Source organism: Panthera onca, chromosome F1 (genome assembly GCF_046562875.1).
Source record: "Panthera onca isolate mPanOnc1 chromosome F1, mPanOnc1 haplotype 2, whole genome shotgun sequence".
Taxonomy (NCBI): domain Eukaryota; kingdom Metazoa; phylum Chordata; class Mammalia; order Carnivora; family Felidae; genus Panthera; species Panthera onca.
In genome coordinates, this window is record NC_138355.1 from 4,494,064 (window position 1) to 4,515,252 (window position 21,189).

General features: G+C 43.3%; 1 protein-coding gene across 1 annotated transcript in view; it reads left to right on the top strand.

The window, feature by feature from the left end:
- DNAH14 (dynein axonemal heavy chain 14) overlaps window positions 1–21,189 on the top strand; it is a 323,430-nt gene that overhangs the window by 109,486 nt on the left and 192,755 nt on the right. The window contains exons 22-27 of the mRNA XM_078440753.2: window positions 1,917–2,038; window positions 3,854–4,025; window positions 12,556–12,660; window positions 12,749–12,867; window positions 13,618–13,692; window positions 19,103–19,190. Of these exons, the coding sequence (XP_078296879.2) occupies window positions 1,917–2,038; window positions 3,854–4,025; window positions 12,556–12,660; window positions 12,749–12,867; window positions 13,618–13,692; window positions 19,103–19,190 (681 nt within the window). The remainder of the gene's footprint in view (window positions 1–1,916; window positions 2,039–3,853; window positions 4,026–12,555; window positions 12,661–12,748; window positions 12,868–13,617; window positions 13,693–19,102; window positions 19,191–21,189) is intronic.

The window sequence follows — 21,189 nt, forward strand, 5'->3', positions numbered from 1 at the left end:
ACAAAAATCATATGGCTTCCTTTATATGAGGATTTTAAGGGACAAAACAGGTGAATGTAAGGGAAGGGAAACAAAAATAATATAAAAACAGGGAGGGGGACAAAGCAGAAGAGACTCATAAATATGGAGAACAAACTGAGGGTTATGGGAGGGGTTGGGGGAGGGGCGATGGGCTAAATGGGGGAGTGGCACTAAGGAATCTACTCCTGAAATCGTTGCACGATATGCTAACTAACTTGGATATAAATTTAAAAAAATAAAAAAGAAAATTAAAAAAAAAGAATGATTTAGATATACGCACAGGTACGTATATTAACATATTTAAATGTAACTATAATATCAAAAATGCAATTGTAGAATAATGCATATAGTACAATTCAATATTTGTTTTAAAAAAATCTAAAGTTATCTACCTTTTGTCTATATTTGTTTGAGTGTAGAGGAAAGCACCAAATGATTCATAGCAAACTACTAATAATGGTTACCTCAGCAATGTGTGAAAGAGAATTATAAGCTTTTTCTTAATATACCTTAGTACTGTTTCCATCATATGAAGACGATGTGCTACTTTTACAATTTTTAAAAATATAATACACTAAAGAAAAATGGGAGGAAATACCAGGAGCTGTCTCTGGGTGTTAGGATTTTGAAATTTTTAAAATTCTGTTTCCTTTCTTTTTGTGTCTCAGTTTTGCAATGACCATAAATGAATTAAATGAATTTAGTTTTAAGTAAATTTTAAAAATCAGAAGTCAACTATAAAAGAACTTTGAAATGTAAACAAGAAGCCATTGTACTCAGTGGAGCTTCACTTGCCAACCTGACTGTAATGTTTGCTCACAGTAACATTTAAAATGTGAAACTCATCAGATGGCTTTCCATCAGAAGAATGCAGTGTTTCTAGTCTATGAAAGTTTTGATATTTAAAAAAAACACACGTCAAAACATTAAATTGTGTGATTTAAAAATGCACCATTTACTGAAGTCCGTTATACCTTAGTAAAGGTATTGAGATGTAAAATGGATTTAGAAGGAAACACGGAGATACACAGCAAAAGTAAATGACTTATGCGTGGGTCCGTCTTACGAGTCCACGTTAGGGGGTGGGCCGGTCTCCTGGTTTGTAAGCGTTTTAGTACTAATTGGTTTTTAACCATTTTTCTCTTACTTTAATAAATATACTAGCTGGAGAAAGATGTGATATCCACAAAATGCTTACTATATTTTTTTTTTAATTTTTTTTTAACGTTTATTTATTTTTGAGACAGAGAGAGACAGAGCATGAACGGGGGAGGGTCAGAGAGAGGGAGACACAGAATCCGAAACAGGCTCCAGGCTCTGAGCTGTCTGCACAGAGCCCGACGCGGGGCTCGAACTCACGGACCGCGAGATCATGACCTGAGCCGAAGTCGGACGCTTAACCGACTGAGCCACCCAGGTGCCCCGTAATGCTTACTATATTTAATTAAAAGAATGCGGGGCGCCAGGTGGCTCCGTCGGTTAAGCCTCCGACTCTTGATTTCGGCTCGGGTCATGATCTCACGGTTTGTGAGTTTGAGCCCCGTGTCGGGCCCTGCACTGACAGCTCAGAGCCTGCTTGGGATTCTCACTTTCTCCCTCTCTCTCTGCCCCTCCTCTGCTCACGCGCTCCCTCTGTTTCTCTCGAAGTAAATAAATAAACGTTAAAAAAAATTTTTTTTAATAAAAAAAGAACTGTGAGTACTGATGTAAAGCCTCTCTAAAAGACACTGTTAGGTAAAAAAGCCAAAAAAACAAAACACAAAAAAGTTAGAAAGCAATGTGTATAATATGAGTGCATTTATGTAACATGAATGTAATATGTGCTATTTATGGTTACATAAATGCAGCCATATTATACACCTTGTTTTGTGACCATGCATGTGTTTATCTTACAGGATCTTGTGGAAAAGTGGGATCAGAACTTGTCTCTCTTCTCTTCTACTCTTGAGGAATCGATGAGTTGTCAAAGAAATTGGCTTTATCTGGAACCAATCTTTCATTCTGTGGAAATACAAAGGTAAAAAAAAAAAGGCTATATAGAGGTTAAAAAAACATATGGTGGGTATTTATTGCCTGTAATCCCTGAGAAGTCATTTGTTCAATGAACATTCTAAAATAATCTGCCACGGGCACAGGAGTAAATTGTGCTGAATTATTATTTTTTCTTTCATGAAAGTTTGCAAGCATCAGCTCTTTAAAAAAGTCCTGTTTCTCAATTTTAGATATAAAACTGTTAAGGATTGGGTAAGAAATGCCAGGTCATTGTAATCGCTAAACCACAATACCATGTGTCTACTTAGTTCTAGAACATTAGTGTGGTGTTGATATGAGCAATACACATGTTTTTAATAGTCTACATACACGAATGGTAGTTTGTTTCTTTGGACCACGTGAAAGAATGGAGGTCCTAGACAGTTGGGGGAAATTCTCCCTTTTCTTTTTATTCACGGCATTCAGATTGCTTGGTCTCTCTTTAAAGTCACTGGTCTTAAGTGTGCATAACTTGTGACATCTGTGACATTTACATCTGAAATAAGTAGGCATCACAGAGCGCGTGTTTGTAAGGTGTTAGAGCAGATGAAGGGAGACCTTGGATATCAGGTTAAGTATTGCGAAGTTTATTTTAGGGGCAGAGGGAGCTTCAAGCGGCTCACGAAAGAAAACTGTGTAGGTTTGAGTACTGCGTTGCAGAGAACAATATCCATTTTTGTAATACGTGTATATTTCTTGTCGGAGGACGGCTTTCTAAAGGGCTTGGGTCAAGCTCTAGTTATTGTGTAGTTCTCACGGGAAACCACATACCTGGGGAATGTGTCCTTTGTGGTTACAACTTAGCGCCTTAAATTCAAACTTCAGTAGTCCTCTTTACTAAAGACTTCTTAACCGATGGAGAGATACGACTTCTGGTTCAGAGTGTCACCATGTCGTTCTTCCCAGGCTATTCCCAGGGAGCTATTTGCTCCCTTTACATGAAAAGGGAGCATGTAATTAAGGGGTGCTGAAGACTCCTGCACCCCAGTGCGAAAGGAAAGGAAACACACGTCTGCCATGGCCCTGCCTTTGAGAAGTGCAGAAGGATGGTGGGCCCTGATTCCGGGGGGAGTGTGAAAGAGAGGAAGGGGAAGGGAGGTTCATTAGCAGGGAGAATTCCTCACAGAGACCGTGTGGGGGACAAGGATGCAGTCCATTCCCCTCTCTCCAAACTCCCCGTGAGGTCCCCCCAGAGCCTCCTGTTGCAGTCGGGAGGGTGCCCGACAGAGGGGAGGGTGAAGGCCCCTCCTCGATAGGATTTTTGCTGAGCTGAAGAAGAAGTTTCTAGGCCCATCGCCCCAAATGGGGAACGGGATAGTGGTGGGGGGCTCGTGGAAGAGCTTGACAGGTATTGCCCTGGGGTTGGGGGCATCGGAAATGAGGACCTGAGTCTTCTCTGGACAGAAGCACGAGAGCACCTAGCTGCTGTGGGCCACCGGTTCTCAACCGCAGGCGATGTTGCCCTCTCGGGGACATTTGGAGAAGCTAGTGCCCAAAATAGCTGCTTGGAGAAGCAGCTCTCTAAGATCCCATTTCCTCTAGAATTGCAGTAGCCTTTGTTTTCCTACATCCTAGGACACAAATCACTTTTACTCACGTTACGTGGAACTGTGTTTATCTGTCTCGGAACTCGCACCAAGTATAATCCCGTTAAATGACGGATGGATGTCTGGTTTGTCACAGATTTCCTACGTGTGCGTCGCTGTATATAATAAAATATCTGTAGTTAATGATCGGCAAAAATAAAACATGTCACGACATTTTTAAACAGATGACGTTCTCTCTTGTTCCCTTCCTAAAGGCAACTCCCTGTGGAAGCAAAACTCTTCTCTCACGTGATCTCCATGTGGAGAGAAATCATGTCAAAAATACAGAACAAGCTGGATGCTTTGCGGATCACCATTTCTGCAGGGGTCCTTGAAACTCTGCAGAATTGCAATCTGCATCTTGAACATATAATGAAAAGTCTTGAGGTAACACCGGCAATCCGAAAGTGGGGAATGATTGTATCTTCGAAATGTAACGTAGGGCATGACGGAAACGAATCCCAACGTGGATTTTCTGTACTGTAGCTGCCCACGATATTTCCAGCTCTCGCCAACTACAGGGTTAATGAAAATACTATCAAGTCAAACAAAGAAGTGGATAGACCGATCTAAATGGCCTGAGACAAAACCAATTTTTCAGTGCCTAGGTTTCCTTCTCTTCACATTGGGAATAATGGCGGTGCCTACCTTGAGGGGCTTTGTGTTAAATAAGATAATGCGTTTACAGCACGAGAGCTGGCACAGAGAAAGTATTTCATGAGTGCCAGTTATTTATAGTGGCACTACTGTTGCTATCAAATTGACAAAATCAGCCAAAGTTGAAATTGAAAATAGTTCGATGGTTTTATTTTTTTTAATTTTTAAAATATTTTTTAAAGTTTATTTTCAGGAGAGAGAGCGCTCAAGCAGCAGAGGGCCAGAGAGGGAGGAAGAGAGAGAATCCCAAGCAGACTCTGAGCCATCGGCACAGAGGCCGACTTGGGACTCAAACTCACAAACCACGAGATCATGACCTGAGCTGAGATCAAGAGTCAGATGCTCAATCTACTGAACCACCCAGGCGCCCCTTTAATTTGATCTTAAATCCAGTATAGTCAACATGGGGCATACTACTAGTTTCAGGTGTACGATATGGTGATTCAGGACTCCTGTATCCTACGGTGCTCATCGTGACAGGTGTACTTTAATCCCCTTCACCGATTTCACCCCCCGCCCCCCACCTACCCTCTGGTAACTACCTGTTTGTTCTCTAGAGTTAAGTGTCTGTTTCTTTTTTTTTCCCTTTGTTTATTGGTTGTTTCTTAAATTACACATGTGAGTAAAATCACATGGTATTTGTGTTTCTCTGACTGACTTCACTTAGCCTTTTACCCTCTACAAGTAATCCATGTCATTGCATATGGCAAGATTTCATTCCTTTTTATGGCTAATATTCCATTGTGTATATACACCACATCTTCTTTATCCATTCATCATTCAGTGGACACTTGGGTTGCTTCCGTAATTTGGCTATTGGCGATAGTGCTGTTATAAACATTGGGGTGTGTGTATCCTTTTGAATTAGTGTTTTCATATTCTTTGGCTAAATACCCAGTAGCGGAATTACAGGATCACATGATAGTTCTATTTTTAATTTTTTGAGGAACCGCCATGTTGTTTTCCATGATGGCTGTGCCTGTTTACATGCCCACCAACAGTGCCCGAGGATCCCTTTTTCTCCACATCCTCGCCACATTTGTTGTTCCTTGTGTTTTGGATTTTAGCCACCTGACAGGCATGAGGTGATATCTCATGGTGGTTTTGATTTGCATTTCCCTGATGGTGAGTGGTGTTGAGCACCTTTTCATGTGTCTGGTAGCCATCTGTATATCTTCTTTGGAGAAATGTCTGTTCATGTCTTCTGCCCATTTTTTATTTGGATTATTTGGGGGGTTTTTTGGTGTCAGGATATATAAATTCTTTATATATTCCAGATACTAGCCCTTTATCAAATATGTCATTTGGAAATACCTTCTCCAATTCTGTAGGTTGCCTTTTAGTTTTGTTGATTGTTTCCTTTACTGTGCAGAAGCTTTGTATTTTGATGTGGTCTCACTTGTTTATTTTTGCTTTTGTTTCCCTTGCCTCAAAAGACATATACAGAAGGAAGTTACTGTGGCCAGTGGCAAAGAGGTCTGTGTTCTTCTCTAGGATTTTAATGTTTTCATGTCTCACATTTAGGTCTTTAATCCATTTTGAATTTATTTTTGTGTATGGTGTGAGAAAGTGGTCCAGTTTCATTCTTTTGCATGTAGCTATCCAGTTTTCCCAGCACCATTTGTTCAAGAGACCATTTTTTTCCCCACTGGATATCCTTTCTTGCTTTATCAAAGATTAATTGACCATATAAGTATGGGTTTATTTCTGGGTTTTCTGTTGTATTTCATGGATCGATGTGTCTATTTTTATGTCAGTACCATGAAATCTGGGATTGTGATGCCTCCAGCTTTGTTCTTTTTCAAGATCACTTTGTCTACTCAGGGTCTTTGGTGGTTCCATACAAATTTTAGGAATGTTTGTTCTCATTCTGTGTAATGAGAACATCCTGGGAATAAATTCCACTTGATCATGATGAATGAATTTTAATGTATTGTTGGGTTCGGTTTGCTAGTATTTTGTTGAGGATTTGTACATCTATGTTCATCAGAGGTTTGGCCAGTATTTCTCTTTTTTTTTTTTCTAGTGTCTTTCTGTGGTTTTGGTGTCAGGGTAATGCTGGCCTCATAGAATGAATTTGGAAGCTTTCTTTCCTTGTCTATTTTTTGGAATAGTTTGAGAAGAATACGTATTAACTTTTTAAAAAACGTTTGGTAGAATTTACCTGTGAAGCTTCTGGTCCTGGACTTTTGGTTTTTTGGGAGGCTTTTAATTACTGATTCAATTTCATTGCTGATAATCAGTCTGTTCAAAGTTTATGTTTCTTTCTGATTCAGTTTTGGGAGGTTATATGTTTCTAGGAATGTATCCATTTCTTCTAGGTTGTCCAGTTTGTTGGTATATAATTTTTCATAATATTCCCTTATAATCTTATAATCCTCTGTATTTCTGTCTTGTCATTTGTTATTTCTTTTTCATTTCTGATTTTATTTGAGTCTTCTTTTTTTGGGGGGGGGATGAATCTGGCTAAAGATCTATCAATTTTGTTGATCTTTTCAAAGAACCAGGTCTTCTTTTCATTGATCTATTCTATTGTGGTTTTTTAGTTTCTGTTTTGTTTATTTCTGCTCAATCCTTATTATTTCCTTCCTTCTACTGATTTTGAGTTCTGTTCTTCTTTTTGTAGCTCCGTTAGGTGTAAGGTTAGGTATTTGAGATTTTTTTTCTTCATTGAGGTAGGCCTGTATTGCTATAAACTTCCCTCTTAGAACCACTTTTGCTGCATCCCAAAGGTTTTGGACCATTGTGTTTTCCTTTCATTTATCTCAATGTATTTTTTAATTGCCTCTTTGATTTCTTGATTGACCCACTCATTGTTTAGTAGCATGTGTTTAACCTCCACGTATTTGTGCTCTTTTCAAATCTTTTCTTGTGGTTGATTTCTAGTTTTGTAGCATTGCAGTCAGACAAGCATGGCATGACCTTGATTTTGTTAATTTGTTGAGACTTGTTTTGTGGTCTAACATGTGATCTGTTCTGGAGAATGTTCCCTGTGCAGTTGACAAGAATGTGTATTCTGTTGTTCAGGGAGGGAACGTTCTTAATATATGTTAGGTTCATGTGGTCTAATGTGTCATTCAAAGCCACTGTTTCCTTATTGATTTTCTGTTTGGATGATCTATCCATTGATGTAAGTGGATTGGTAAAGTCCCCTACTACCATTGTATTACTGTTGATTATTTCCTTAATGTTTGTTATTAGCTGATTTATGTATTTGAGTGCTCTCATATTGGGTACATAAATATTTACAATCATTCTATCTTCTTGTTGAAATATTCCCCTTATGATTACATAGTGTCTTTCTTTGTCTCTTGTTACAGTTTTCAATCTAATGTCTACTTTGTCCAATATAAGTATTGCTACCCTGACTTTCTTTTCACTTACTTTCTTGATATATGCTTTTCTATCCCTTCACTTTCAATCTGTAGGTGTCTTTAGGTCTGAAATGAGTCTCTTGCAGGCAAGATGGGTCTTGCTTTTTTATCCATTCTGTCACCCTGTGTCTTTTAATTGGAGCGTTTAGTCTGTTTCCATTCAGAGTAATTATTGACAGGTATGTACTTATTGCCATTCTGTTACTCATTTTGTGGTTGTTTTTGTGGTTCTTCTCTGTTCCTTTCTTCTCTTGCTGTTTTCTCTCATGGTTTGCTGACTTTGTTTAGTGATATACTTAGATTCTTCTCTCTTTATTTTTTGCGTATCTATTACTGGTTTGGGATTTGTGGTTCCCATTGGGTGTGTATATAACATCTTATGCATATAGAAATCTATACTAAGTTGATGGTCGCTTAAGTCTGAGCCCATTATAAAAGTACTAAATTTTTACTCCTCTCCACATTTTATGTATATGGTGTCATACTTTACATACTTTACTTTTATTTTGTGAATCCCTTGACAGATTTTTACATATATACTTATTTTCACTGCTTTTGTGATTCCTGCTTTTCTTACTCCTGTTTATGGTCTTTCCTTTCCACTCAGAGTCCCCTTTATCATTTCTTGTAGGGCTGGTTTAGTGGTCATGAACTCCTTTAACTTTTTTTGTGTGTAGGAAGCTCTTCATCTCTCCTTCTGTTCTGAATGATAACCTTGCTGGATAGAGTATTCTTGGCTACAGGTGTTTTCCTTTAAGCACTTTGATTATATCATGCCCCTCCCTTCTGGCCTGCAAAGTTTCTGCTGAAAAATCAGCTAATAGCCTTTTGGGGTTTCCCTTGTATGTTACTGTTTTCTTTTCTCTTGCCGCTTTTATAAATGTTTACTTATTTCTGAGAGAGTGACAGAGAGAATATAGGCGAGGGGCAGAGAGAGAAGGAGATAGAGGATCTGAAGCGAGTTCTGTGCTGACAGCCCAAAGCCCATTGTAGGGCTTGAACTCACACATGGCAAGATCATGACCTGAGCTGAAGTTGGACACTTAATTGACTGAGCCACCCATGTGCTCTCTCTTGCTGCTTTTAAAATTCTCTCTTGATCACTACTTTTTGCCTTTTTAATTACTATGTGTCTTGGTGTTGACCTCTCTGGGTTGGTTTGTTAAGGGTTTTCTGTGCCTCCTGGATCTGAATTTCTGTTTCCTTCCCCAAATTTCGGAAATTTTCAGCTATTATTTCTTCAAATAAATTTTCTGCCCCCCTTCTCTCCCTTCCCTTTCTGGGATCCCTATAATGTGAATGTTACCGTGCTTCCTGGTGTTTCTGAGTTCCCTTAACCTGTTCTCAGTTTTTATTATTCTTTTTTCTCTTTTCTGTTCAGCTTGATTGCTCTCCATTACTCTGTTCTCTAGGTAGCTGATCCATTCTTCTGCTTCCTCTAGTCTACTATGTATTCCCTCTCGTGTATTTTTAACTTCAGTTGTCTTCTTCGTCTCTGATTTCCATCTTTGTTGAGTGTCTCACTGAGATGCCCCACTGTCTTCTCAAGTCCAGTCATTTATGATGGTTACTTTAAATTCTGTCAGGCACATTACTTATCTTTCTTTCATGTAGCTCTCTTGATGTGATTTTGTTCTGTTCTTTCATTTGGAACCTATTCCTCCGTCTCCTCATTTTGTCTACTGCTGTGTCTGTGTCTCTGTTAGCAAAGTCATTTGTGTCTCCGGCACTTAAAGCAGTGGCCTTAGGAAGACGAGGTCCTGTAGTGCCCCACGGTGCAGTGTCCCCTCTTCACCGGAAAATGGTGCTTCAAGGGTGTCCCCTCTGTGCGTTGCTACAGGGGTGTCCTACTGTGGCCGAACTGTGTTCACCTTCCATCCGGTCGTCTGAAGTGGCTCTGCCTGTTGTGGGCAGGGTCCGGTCCCTGTGCGGTTAGTGGGTCGGTCTGGGGCGCGGCGGATCAGAGCAGGAGTTTGCTAGAGATGCAGTAGCTCCAAACTGCAGGGCACTTCCCCTGTGTGGTCCGGAGAAACTTTTATTGGTGGGCGAGGCCGCAGTCAGACCCGATGTCCGCCCCCAGCCCACCGCTGGGGCTACGGTCAGACTGGTGTGTATGTTATCCTCCCCTTTCCCAAGGGCAGGACTCACTGTGGAGTGGTGTGGCCCCTGTCTGGGCTGCTCGCACACTGCCAGGTTTGTGGTGCTGCTTCGATGGGGCCTGGTCACGAGCGTATTAGACAGGGTGGATCCGCAGCATGCACATGGATGGGAGCACTGTGCTACCATGGTCTGTGCAGGTGTACTGTGGGAGGGGACCTAGAGCTGAGGTCTGGCTGGAGGGGGTCTGTACACACCCGAATAAGGGGAGTTGCTGTTAGCAAGTTAGTTCCAGGAGGTGTCAGGATATCCAGGCTGTGGGGAAGGGCAGGAAATGGTACCTGCCAGCAACTTTGTTCCTGGAGAACTCCCGCACCGATCTCTGTCCCTCCAGCACAGCTACTGATTTTTAAAATTCTAGATTTTTTAGTCCTGTTGGTTGTAAGAACTTGTAAAATTTGACCCGTCTCATTTTCCAAGCCAGATGTTATGGGGATTTGTTTTTCTCATGCTGGCTCCACATGAGAGGCTCTGTTTCTCTCCCTTCTCTGTACCCATTCTCTCCTGCAGACAGACTCCTAGGTCCATCTGGGTCCTCAGCACCTCTCTGCCCTTCCTCTCTTCCCCACTGTGACCTCTTCTCTACATTTAGTTGTGGGGGGGGGGGGATTGTTCTGCCAGTCTTTGTGTCATTTTCTGAGTTATATATGCTGACGTGGGTGTTATCTAGGTGTACCTGGGTAGTGGGGCAAGCCCGGGTCCTCCTACTCTGCCATCATCCCTAGAAGTCCTAGTTTGATAATTTTATAAAGTAAGTTATTGATTACATACATTTAAATTTCCAGGGCACCTAGGTTAAGTGGCTTAGTCGATTAAGCATCTGAATCTTGGTTTTGGCTCAGGTCATGATCTCACAATTTGTGAGATCGAGCCCCACGTCAGGTTCTATGCTCAGTGCGGAATATGCTGAAGATTCTTTCTCTCTCCCTCTGCCCCCTCCCTGGCATGTGTTCTCTCTACATCTCTCTCTCTCTCTATCTCAAATAACAAAACAAAAAACACCTTTGCCAGAACATTAAATTGTCATCTAGACATACATATTTTTTAAAGATCAGGTTTTAATATTTGAGATTCGGGGTGAATATATTCACTTCATAAACCAACATCTCTTTCCAGTTTTTTATCTCTTTTTCCTTGTTGAACACAATTCACAGTGGTTGGAATGACCTCTCCAGAATACCTACATATGGCAGTTTCAGCCTATTGAAAGTTCTGTGCCCAGGAAGACCTTCTGCTATATGAATCCAGGATCTGAGGCCCCTCCCGGAGGGATCTGGTTAATAATAGCAAGTTTACTGAGTAGGGACTGAAATAAGTCTTCTCATTATTTCTAGCGCATCTTTGGACTATTACTAAGCATCATTACCACCCAGGGATTTTCCATTTATTCATGTATTGAGCACCTGCTTCATACCAGGCACTGCAGCTGCATACTGGGACTCCCCACATCCTCCCCTCCTATTACAGAACTCGAGATCTATTACAGGAACCAGAGTAGAGAGATGCTAGCATGTGATGTATGCTGTGATGGGTTGGATGGTATGGTCACATGAAAGGAGACAGATTCACCCCTTGCCCCGGGGGAAGTGAGAACTCACCTGGGTTTGGGAAGAAGTGTGTGAGTTAGCCAGGTGAAAGAGTCCGGGAGGGGGTGGCTGGGAGGAGCACCCTAGGCCAGGGGGAAGGACACGAGCAAGTGTGGCACGTTCGGGAGTTGTAAATGGGTTGGTACAGAGGATGCCTTGGTCGCAAAGGGGCAAGAGGGGAAAGGGGAGATTCTCCGGGAAGCAGGACCAGATGATGAAGGGCCTTGAATGTCATTGGATTTTGACTGGGGGAGTAAAATGACTTGATTGAGAAATGTGTCCGTAGACGGGAGCACAGAGTATGTCTAGATCGGGGGCAGTGGGAATACGTATACAGAAACCAGTTAAAAGGCTAGAAGTCCTGGGGGGACTGAGGGAGGACGATGGTCAGGATGAAAGAAGGTGGACCGGGAGCTTCAGGTGGGTGTGTGGAGGAGAGAGGACAGAGGCCCAGGGTCATGGCCACGGGAGGGGAAAGTGACTACACTGCAGGGATAGGAAGTAGGGGGAGGAGGCTTGCGTGGAAACAAGTGAATTCTGTGCATGTTGGAAATCTAATTCTTACGGGGCAGTCAAATGAACATCTTTGATCAGCATTTGGACGCGTAGGTGTGGGACACAGGGAAGTGACAGGAGCCACGGGCCAGGTGCCCAGCCGGGCAGGAAGTACAGTGGCAAGTGGGAGGAGAGAGGGGCTGGGGAGCGTGGGCTCCACAGCAATCCTGGAAGCAAATGGTCATGAGTGGCGGAGGGATGAAGAAAACAGGAGAGTGGCATCCCTGTCAGTCCATTAGCAGGGGGGCCACCGGCAGAGGGACCTTGTCCTCAATGGGACCACAGGGTCAGGCAACAGCAGAAAGGTGGGGCCTGGGGGCCCACAGCGCTTCGTGAGTGGTATCTGTGCACATGTGTTCACCTGCGGGACTTTTGCTTTTATTTTCATTTGTTTTAGTTTTGTTTATTAAGAATTGTTTTTAGCAATTTAAGCATAGATCCAGCACGGGTCACCCTTTTACTGCTAGTCTGCACACTGCAATTTAAATACTGTGGGTTTTGCGTGTAAACAGAGGCCCAAATGGGGAAGTGAGTCATAGCATAATTAATCATAGATTATGAACTCTCATTTCTTTTGGTTCTGGACAGGACTACCTTGAAACTAAAAGAATGATTTTCCCCAGATTTTACTTTCTCAGCAACACTGAACTTCTCGACATCATAGCGAATAGCAGAAATCCAGAGTCTATACAGGTAATGTCATCATTCCACGCTCAGCGATGCTATTTCCCAACCAGGTCAGAATTTCTCAGCGGTGCTGACATTCGTTTCTGGTCCATAGCCTCATCTTGCGAAATGTTTTGAAAATATAAAACAGTTACTGCTGTGGAAGCAAGAAATTGGGCCCCCTGCCGTCATAATGCTCATATCCGCTGAAGGAGAGTGCCTTCTGCTGCCCAAGTACGGTTTGTAGGTTACAGACTCAGCATTCCCAGCCTGTAAAACTTCTTTATTGAATAATCTGCTTGGACATTTCTGATATTTCACGGAAGTTTGCTGAGCCAATGATTTCTTCAAAACTAATGTACCTATGCAGAATTTTACCTTTCCATTTCTGTGTATTTGTTGCTATCGTCCTGAATGCCACCACGAGGTTTTATTCTAGGAACTTAGGAAGGAGATTGGCAATTTGCTTGGGGTTGTTCATGCTGCTTCCCCTGCCTCCTCCCCGACCCCGGGCCCCGTTGTGAATGTCCCCAAGTTAGCCAGGTCCTGCTGCCACACTGGTCCAGTTTGCCAGCCAGCCTTTGGCGTGTGCTTCCTGATGTGAGCCGATTAAAAAGGCTACGCCCAGGTGCTCCCATCACCAGCCTCCCTAACCCAGCCCTGCCCCAGGCCGGCTGTTGAAAAGAACCAGGGAGGAATACAAAAACGCTTTGTAATGTAATTTATCTACTTTGTCAGTTCACGTCTTACTGGAAACTCTTAATTTTGTAAACCCCTGGTTTCGACGTCAGGATTTCCTCAAGTTAGGTGGTATGTCTTCTGTGTAGATTTCCAAATTAAGATCTAGAATAAACAAAATTACAGATTTATGATCTTTTGGCCTGTGAATGTTATAAGTGTAGAAGACTTAGTCTACAGCCTTATCGAAGGAACGAGACGTGAATAAAAAGAATTCTTTGCAAATTATTTTTGAAAAAAATATAGGAAAATTCGAGTAAGAAGTGCCGTGGAACAGTGGCTGGTAAATGTGGAGAAAAGCATGTTTGATGTGCTGAAAAAGTGAGTACGATTTTTAAATCCTAAGATTACATTATATATATTTTAAACTCAGTTAATTATTTATTAATCTAAGTGGAAAGTATCCGCAGAAATGTATGGAGTAAAGCCTTTGAAATGGGCTTTGATAGAACACGATGGCGTATGGCTGAATGGAAAATAATCATTTTTACAATGTGAATGTCTGTTTGAGAGCATCATCACGGACCGCACTCAGGCGGTTTTTGTGTGCTTTGAGACTCGCAAGTATCTTCAAACTGGCCCGGACCTGAACTTGGGGTGGGCATCGCCACCTGCTTCCAAAAGACCCAGCTCGCCCGGCTTCTGCTTCCTCACACTGTTCGGTTCAGTCTTCATAATGTTCTCCTCCTTACATTTCAGTCTGTCGTTGGCTGCTGTTCTTGAAGGAAGAGCTTCAGAGTGGGAACTTGTAAAACTAATTTGACTAGAGCAGTCTTGTACATTTCTAATTATTTATGGTCGATTCTAGAAAGGCTACTTACTGGTTGGGGGGCGCCTGGGTGGCTCGGTTGATTAAGCATCCAGCTCTCGATTTCAGCCCGGATCATGATCTCATGGTTCGTGAGTTCGAGCCCCACATCGGGCTCTGTGCTGACAGTGTGGAGCCTGCTTGGGATTCTCTCGCTCCTCCTCTCTCTCTGCCCCTCCCTGGCTTGCTCTCTCTCTCTCAAATTAAATAAAAATAAACTTAAAAAAAAAAAAAAGAAAGGCTACTTATTGGTCTTGAAGTTTTAATATCTGTATTTATTAATATGATCCTGAATGCCCATGCAAGGCTTCTAGAGTAGAGTAGATTATTATTTACTTACATAAATAACCACAGTGGCTTTCCCTGGCTCTGGTTTTTCCCTGGGGTGATGTGATAAGGGCCAGATGTCATCTTATGTGTGAGGGCAGGAACTCCTGTGGGCAAGGACGCCCACCCCCCCCCCCCCCCGCCCCGCAAAAGGCATCTGGGCATTTGAGAGACCAACAGATTTCCACTTGTTACTCTGGGAGTTTTCTGGTTAGAGTGGTTAGAGAGTCTTGTCATTTGCTAATAATGATAATACTGCTACTAATGTCTCTTTACAGTCCTTTTAAAAGTGTCACTCCTTTTCATGTTGTTTAGGATGACAGATGTACAGTGTTGAAAAGCAGAGGTGACAGTGAGCATCCTTCTCTTGTTCCTGACTTTACTGGGAACATCTCTAGTATTTCCCCAGTTGTAACGATGCTTAGATTTCTGGAATATACCCCTCATCAAAGTAAAGAGTTTTGTTCTATTCCTTGTTTGCGGAGTTTTTAATAATTAAAGGATGTTTATTAAGATCAGAGGGTTTTTTTAATGAAACTATCAAGAATCCCAAATAGTCTTTCAACTTTGATTTGTGGTTGTCATGAATTACAATAACAGATTTCCGTATGTTGAATTTTCCTTGTTTTCTTGTTCATTCTTTGGTCCACTTACTTTATTTTTTAGAAAACCGTGTTAAACATTTCTTCCTTTTCTGTGGATTTTTATCCTTTTCGTATTTCTAGCATTTCTTTCTTTCTTTTAAAAAATTTTTAAAAAGTATTTGTTTATTCTTTGAGAGAGAGAGAGAGAGAGTGAGCATGAGCGAGAGAGGGGCAGAGAGAGGGGGAGACAGAATCCAAAGAAGGCTCCAGGCTCTGAGCTGTCAGCACAGAGCCCCACTTGGGGCTCGAACTCACGGACTGTGAGATCATGACCTGAGCCGAAGTCGGTCACTCAACCAACTGAGCCACCCAGGCCCCTCTTTCTTTTTTTTTTTTTTTTTAGTTTATTTATTTATTTTGAGAGTGCACGCATGCGTGTGTGAGCTGGGGAGGAGCAGAGAGAGGAGAGAGAGGATCCTAAGCGGGATCCACGATGTCAGTGCAGAGCCAATTCAGGACTCGAACTCACAAACCGTGAGATCGTGACATGAGCCCGAGTCAAGAGTTAGATGCTTGACTGAGCCACCTGGATGCCCAGCACTATTTTTAATAAATAAATGCTTCACCACCCCTGTTGCCTCCCTTAACCTTGCTGCACGTCTGCAGAGTCCCTTCCGTAAACTCCCCGAGTACCCTCGTGTGTGCTCCTTCCCGCGGTTTCCTGTTGTATGTCTTCTCGTGACTGGGCTCTTGGTTTCGGTGGGGGGAGTTCACTTACTGTTGTTATATTGAGTTTCCTCATCTCTTTTGGGGTTGACATGCCAAAGTCAGAGACACTTTTTCCTGGTGAATACTCTTAAAGTGTTAATGTAGTCAAAGCCTGTGGTAAAATCCGATTTGTCCCCAGTGTGCATGGTCACTCCAGAATGCCCTCCCGTCACCTCCGGAATCATGTGGGATTTTATTCCAAATTGAACTCCCTGTGTATGCATCTGTAATTCTCTAGTGTTAGTAATTTTTTGGTCTATTTGGTTTGGTTTTTGTTCATGATGGATTCATACGTCTCACACTGTAGACTTTAGTTTCATTCTGCTATATATTTCCAAGTAATTTTTTCAGAAAGCATCTGTGAGTGGCAAATATTTTTATTTTGCTCTCCTACTTGCATGCTAATCTGAATGGAATTAATTTCTAAGTTCAAATCCAACGTGTTGAATGCTAGCTCCCCCAAAATATCACCAAAGCGATGCGTTGGGGAGGAAGAGCTGAGCGGATCGGGTCAAGGAGAAACACCGCCAGACCCTCGGAGCACCAGGCGGGCAGGACAGAGCCGGAATGTCTTCTGGGATGCTGCAGTGTGGCCTCAGGCGGGCCTCTCAGTGGGGGGCTTGATGACACCTGGGTCAAGAGCAGGAGACAACAGCGCAGAGGTGGTGGACATGCAGGGTCTGCCCTCTTCTGCCGGGTTTTGGGAGAAGCATCGATTTTGTTCTGATACGTGACCATTCTGCAGGTCAGCCCAAACTGAGGTCTTCTCTCACCTTTGGAGAAGTTACTTTTATTTTATCGAGTGTTGTAGGACTTGGCAGTGTTCTGTCTCTCCAGGTGAGGTTCGTATTCAGAAGTGACACTCCCCTCTGGCTGAGCGATCGTCAGCCGCTGCCCACCCGTGACATGCATCGGGTCCCGGAGCCTCGGATGTCTGCTCGCTTTGGGAACGGAGCTGCGCGAGGCCGCGTGGGCTCCGTTCACACCGCACCCCTGGGCAGACTGGGTTATTCACGCTCACACCGGCGAGTCCCTGTCCCCCTGCGAGCAAACACCAGGGCGTAATCGCAGCGGGCCGCCCGCCACGGCTGCAGTTGGCAGGACGGACGCGGGGCCCAGTCCGTGGTGGCTCATCTCTCAGCGTCTGAAGATTCCTTCTGTCTCTCCCGGAGCCTGCACACCCCCTCTGTCACCTTGCAGGTCACCTCGCTGGTCCCGGAGTTCCAGCCCCGCTTCAGATCTTCCTCCTCTTAGGGGAAAATGCCAGGGTCCCCTTCCCTTGTTTGCTTTCCCTCCTTCTCTCCCCACCCCCACCCTCCCTTCCTCTTTATCTTCCCCATCCGTGGTTCAGGGTGTGTGCTGTGATTTCGGGCACTGCTCTGCTGCTCCCTCCAGCATTCGCCCTAGGACGCTCCCAACGCCCCCACCCCCGCCCGGAAGTCAGCACAGGGCGGGTGGTGGAGACACAGGCAGAGGTCACGGCTCTCGTGACCATCCGAAGATCCTCCCCGGGTGCTGTTGTGTCTGTCGCACCCGACAGTGGTGTTCTTTGGTTTCTCTGCTCTTCTTTCTGTAATTCAGTCCGTTTGCTGTCCGTCTGCGAGAGACTTTCCACGTCGCCAGTGTCCCAGAGCACACTTTGTTGTCGTCCAGTGTGGTGTGCATGAGTGTGCGTGTGTATGTATAAAATATGTAATATGTGTATTATATATAATATTCGCGTCTCATCTGTCATTTGAAAGAATATGGTTCAGGATGAAGACAGGATTATTAAGTCAAAAATCTTGATCCACTCACACTATAGACTATAAAAAAAACAGAATAAATATTTGCCAGATCCTGGGGGAAACAAAATAAAGAAAATACAGTGTGCAGTGGGTGGGGGGAGGGGGTCAAAATAAGAATAAGATCCTAATTAAAAGATCTTGTCAAAAGATAAATGGAACTGTATCCTGTTTGAGAGATACAGCCATGCTACAAAAAGTTATGAATAAAAGCAATAAAGACAGTTCATGGAATAACAAACCAAAAGAAAACAAACACTAAATGAAATAAAAGACCAATTTAATTGAGTAAACATACATTCGCCACTGATGTTGTCTTGAAATCTATAAAAAGTCACTATAAACGTATTTGCCCTCAGTGGCAATGATAAAGAAGAAAATAATAAAAACAGACACCATTTGCAATTACAGCAAAAATTAGAATCAATATTCATTTTAAAAATCAAATAAATTCCAGAGGCACCTGGGGGGCTCAGACGGTTGTCTGACTCTTGGTTTCAACTCAGGTCATGATCTCACGGTTGGTTCTCTCTCTCTCTCCAAATAAATACACATTTTTTTAATTAAAAAAATAAAAAAGTCTAAATAAAGATTGATAAATGAAGTATTAGAAGAAAACAGATTTAGTGTTGAGAATTTCTAATTTCAGTGAGAAAATGTGTGAGAATTTCAGTGAGAAAATGTGAAGAGTCATCAATTTGACTATATAGAAACTTAAAACTGTGAGTGAAAAAAACCCACCGTAACAATATGAAGACATATACTGATGGCACACATGAACTTTAGTCTTAAAGAAAAATTTCTACATATTTTTCATAAATCCTATTTTCTTCATTATGACTCATTTTTAAAGTTAAATGCAAGGCTTTACTGCTAAAGTTCATTTGGTGGTTTCAGCCCAGTACTCCATCTTGTACAAATTAGTATTATTTTTTAAACATTTTATTCATTTTTGAGACAGAGAGACAGAGCATGAGCATGGGAGGGGCAGAGAGAGGGGGAGGGAGACACAGAACCCAAAGCAGGCTCCAGGCTCTGAGCTGTCAGCACAGAGCCCGACGCGGGGCCTAAACTCACGAACTGTGAATCGTGACCTGGGCCGAAGTCCGACGCTTAACCGACTGAGCCACCCAGGCACTCTTGTACAAATTATTTTAAACGCTGACTTTGTCACTGATAGTATGAAATTCAAACCTAAATATGTGTCATCCCCCCCTTCCAGCTTTACCATCCCCAAAACTTGGTGGCCCCTCACTGGACAAGTACAGGTGGTATTAAAGAGAAGTTTAAGGAATATTCATTATGCATGAATTAAGGCTCTGTTATCTCTAGCATTTGGTCCCATACATATACCTAGAGTTAAAAAATCAGAGATCCTAAGGGAAAATCTTGTCATGCTTGATCATTAAGGGGCCACAATGATTACATGTAATAATGGAAATAAAACGTTTTGTTTATAGATTTGTAAGTCAAGGGGTCGAAGACTGGAGCTACCAGACTTTTTCCGTGTGGGTGGTGTCTCATCCGGGACAAGTGGTCCTCACAGTGGTAAGTTCATTTGAACTAGACTGCCAAGAGAGCAAAGTGTAGAAATAAACCATCATGAACGGTACTTATATGTGCCACTTACTTTGAAATGCATCAAAACATAAGATGGACGAACGGATGGATACATGGACAGATGTGCGAGAAAGCAAATGTAGCAAAAAATTAGCACATAGGTGGCGGGTATATGGGTATTCGTTTTATAATTCCACCTTTTCATGTTTTTAAATGTTTTCATAAGAAAACGTTGAATGGAAATAAATCGCACACTATTTTCTTAGGGATGTCACTCTGTTGCATTGTGTTTGTTTTCTACCATCGCCATTAGAGAGTTACCGCAAACTTAGCACACATTCATTACATCGCGGCTCTGCCGGTTCCAGGCCTCCCTGGGCTCACTGGCTAAAATCAAGGTGTCAGCTGGGCCACATTCCTTCCTGGAGGCTCTGGGGGAGCCTCCCTTTCCTCATCTTTTCCAGCTTCGAGAGACCACTGACACCCCTTGGCTTGCGGCCCCTCCTTCATTTTCAAAGCCAGCGGTGTTTGTGTCTCTCTGGCCGGTCTCCTTCGTCTGACCTCCCTCTGTTTGCAGGCAGAAAAAGTTCTCCCATGTGATCATATTGGGACCGCTTAGATAATCCGGAGTAATCGCTCCACCTCAAGGTCTTGATTTAATTAAGTGAGGTGCCAGAAGCACCTGGGGATTAGCACCTGGATATCTTTGCAGGGAGCCATTATTCTGGGCCTCAAAGGAGAAGAAGAAATAAACGCAAGGCACGTGTGGTACCAAGAAAGCCAAGGCAGGCAGCTCCTGTGAGCAGAGCCAGTGAAGTAATGGCTGAAGCTGAGAGAGTGTATAGAACCTGCAGAAAAAGACAAGGAAGAGGAAAGACCCCAGTGGACACCCACCTGTAACAAACAGAAGAAGGAGGGGGCTGTGCAAGGATGGAATCGAGCGCCCAGGAGGGGGGTCCTGGAAGCTAAGGGAGGAGAGAGGGAATTTGATGGACTTTTCTCTAGAAAAAGTGCATGGTCATCATTTTAAAATGCTCTAGAGAGGCCTGAAGAGTCCTCTGTGTCCGTTGGCGATGAGGGTCTGCAGGAACCACGGAGACCGTAGTTTTCCCGCAGTGGTGAAGGCGGAAGTCTCGTCATCAGGTGTTACTGTCGTCGAGTGGCTTTATTAAATCCTCTATTAAATGTAAAACCAACATCACCTCGTTTTACTCTGCCTTGTGCCACCACAGCTGCCGAGTCTCTGTTAAGAGAACCTGGGATTATGGACCCGAATTCCGATGTCAAATCCCCTTGGTCCCGTTTGTCGTCCCCTTGACTGAATATCGATCAGATCCTCTAAGATCCTGGGCTGAGGACTTGCTGAAGCTGTTGTCTGCAAAGGCGGCGAAATTGTAGTGAATCCATCTGGATGTTTCTGTGGTTTACCACGCATTCGAATGATCGAATCTGCTCTACGAAGAAAAGATCTTCCCCAGATCCCTGGTCCTCCAAAAATGTTACCAGTAAGAAGCAGGCTGGATCATTTCCAGAAATGCTTTATTATAGGCTTGAGCTTAAATCACCGAACAGACTTTGCCCCGTTTTCTCCCAAGCTGTCTACTGCTCATCTCTCCTCCCTGTACAGTTGAAAGCCTCCCTTTCTCCTGTGCACGTGACGTGACTGGGAACCTTCTCCCGGCAGACACCTGTGGGCGGGCGGGGGTGAGATGTTTGCACGCACTGGCCACCGACAGAATTCCAGAATCCCAGCGTGGGTTTATCCAAGCCGTAGCGAGTGAGGACTCCCTTCCATCCATCTACATAAATAAATGAAGATCTGGTTCCCAGTCCACCTCACTGGGACCAAATCCTCCTCCGTCCCCACTGCTGCAGCCCAGGGAGGGCACTCGGCCATTGGATGCTCTCCCCCGAGGCTGGGAATCTTGAATAGATGCCTCAAACCCAGCAGTGGGGTGGCTTCGGCTCTGGTAAGTGCTGTGGCCTC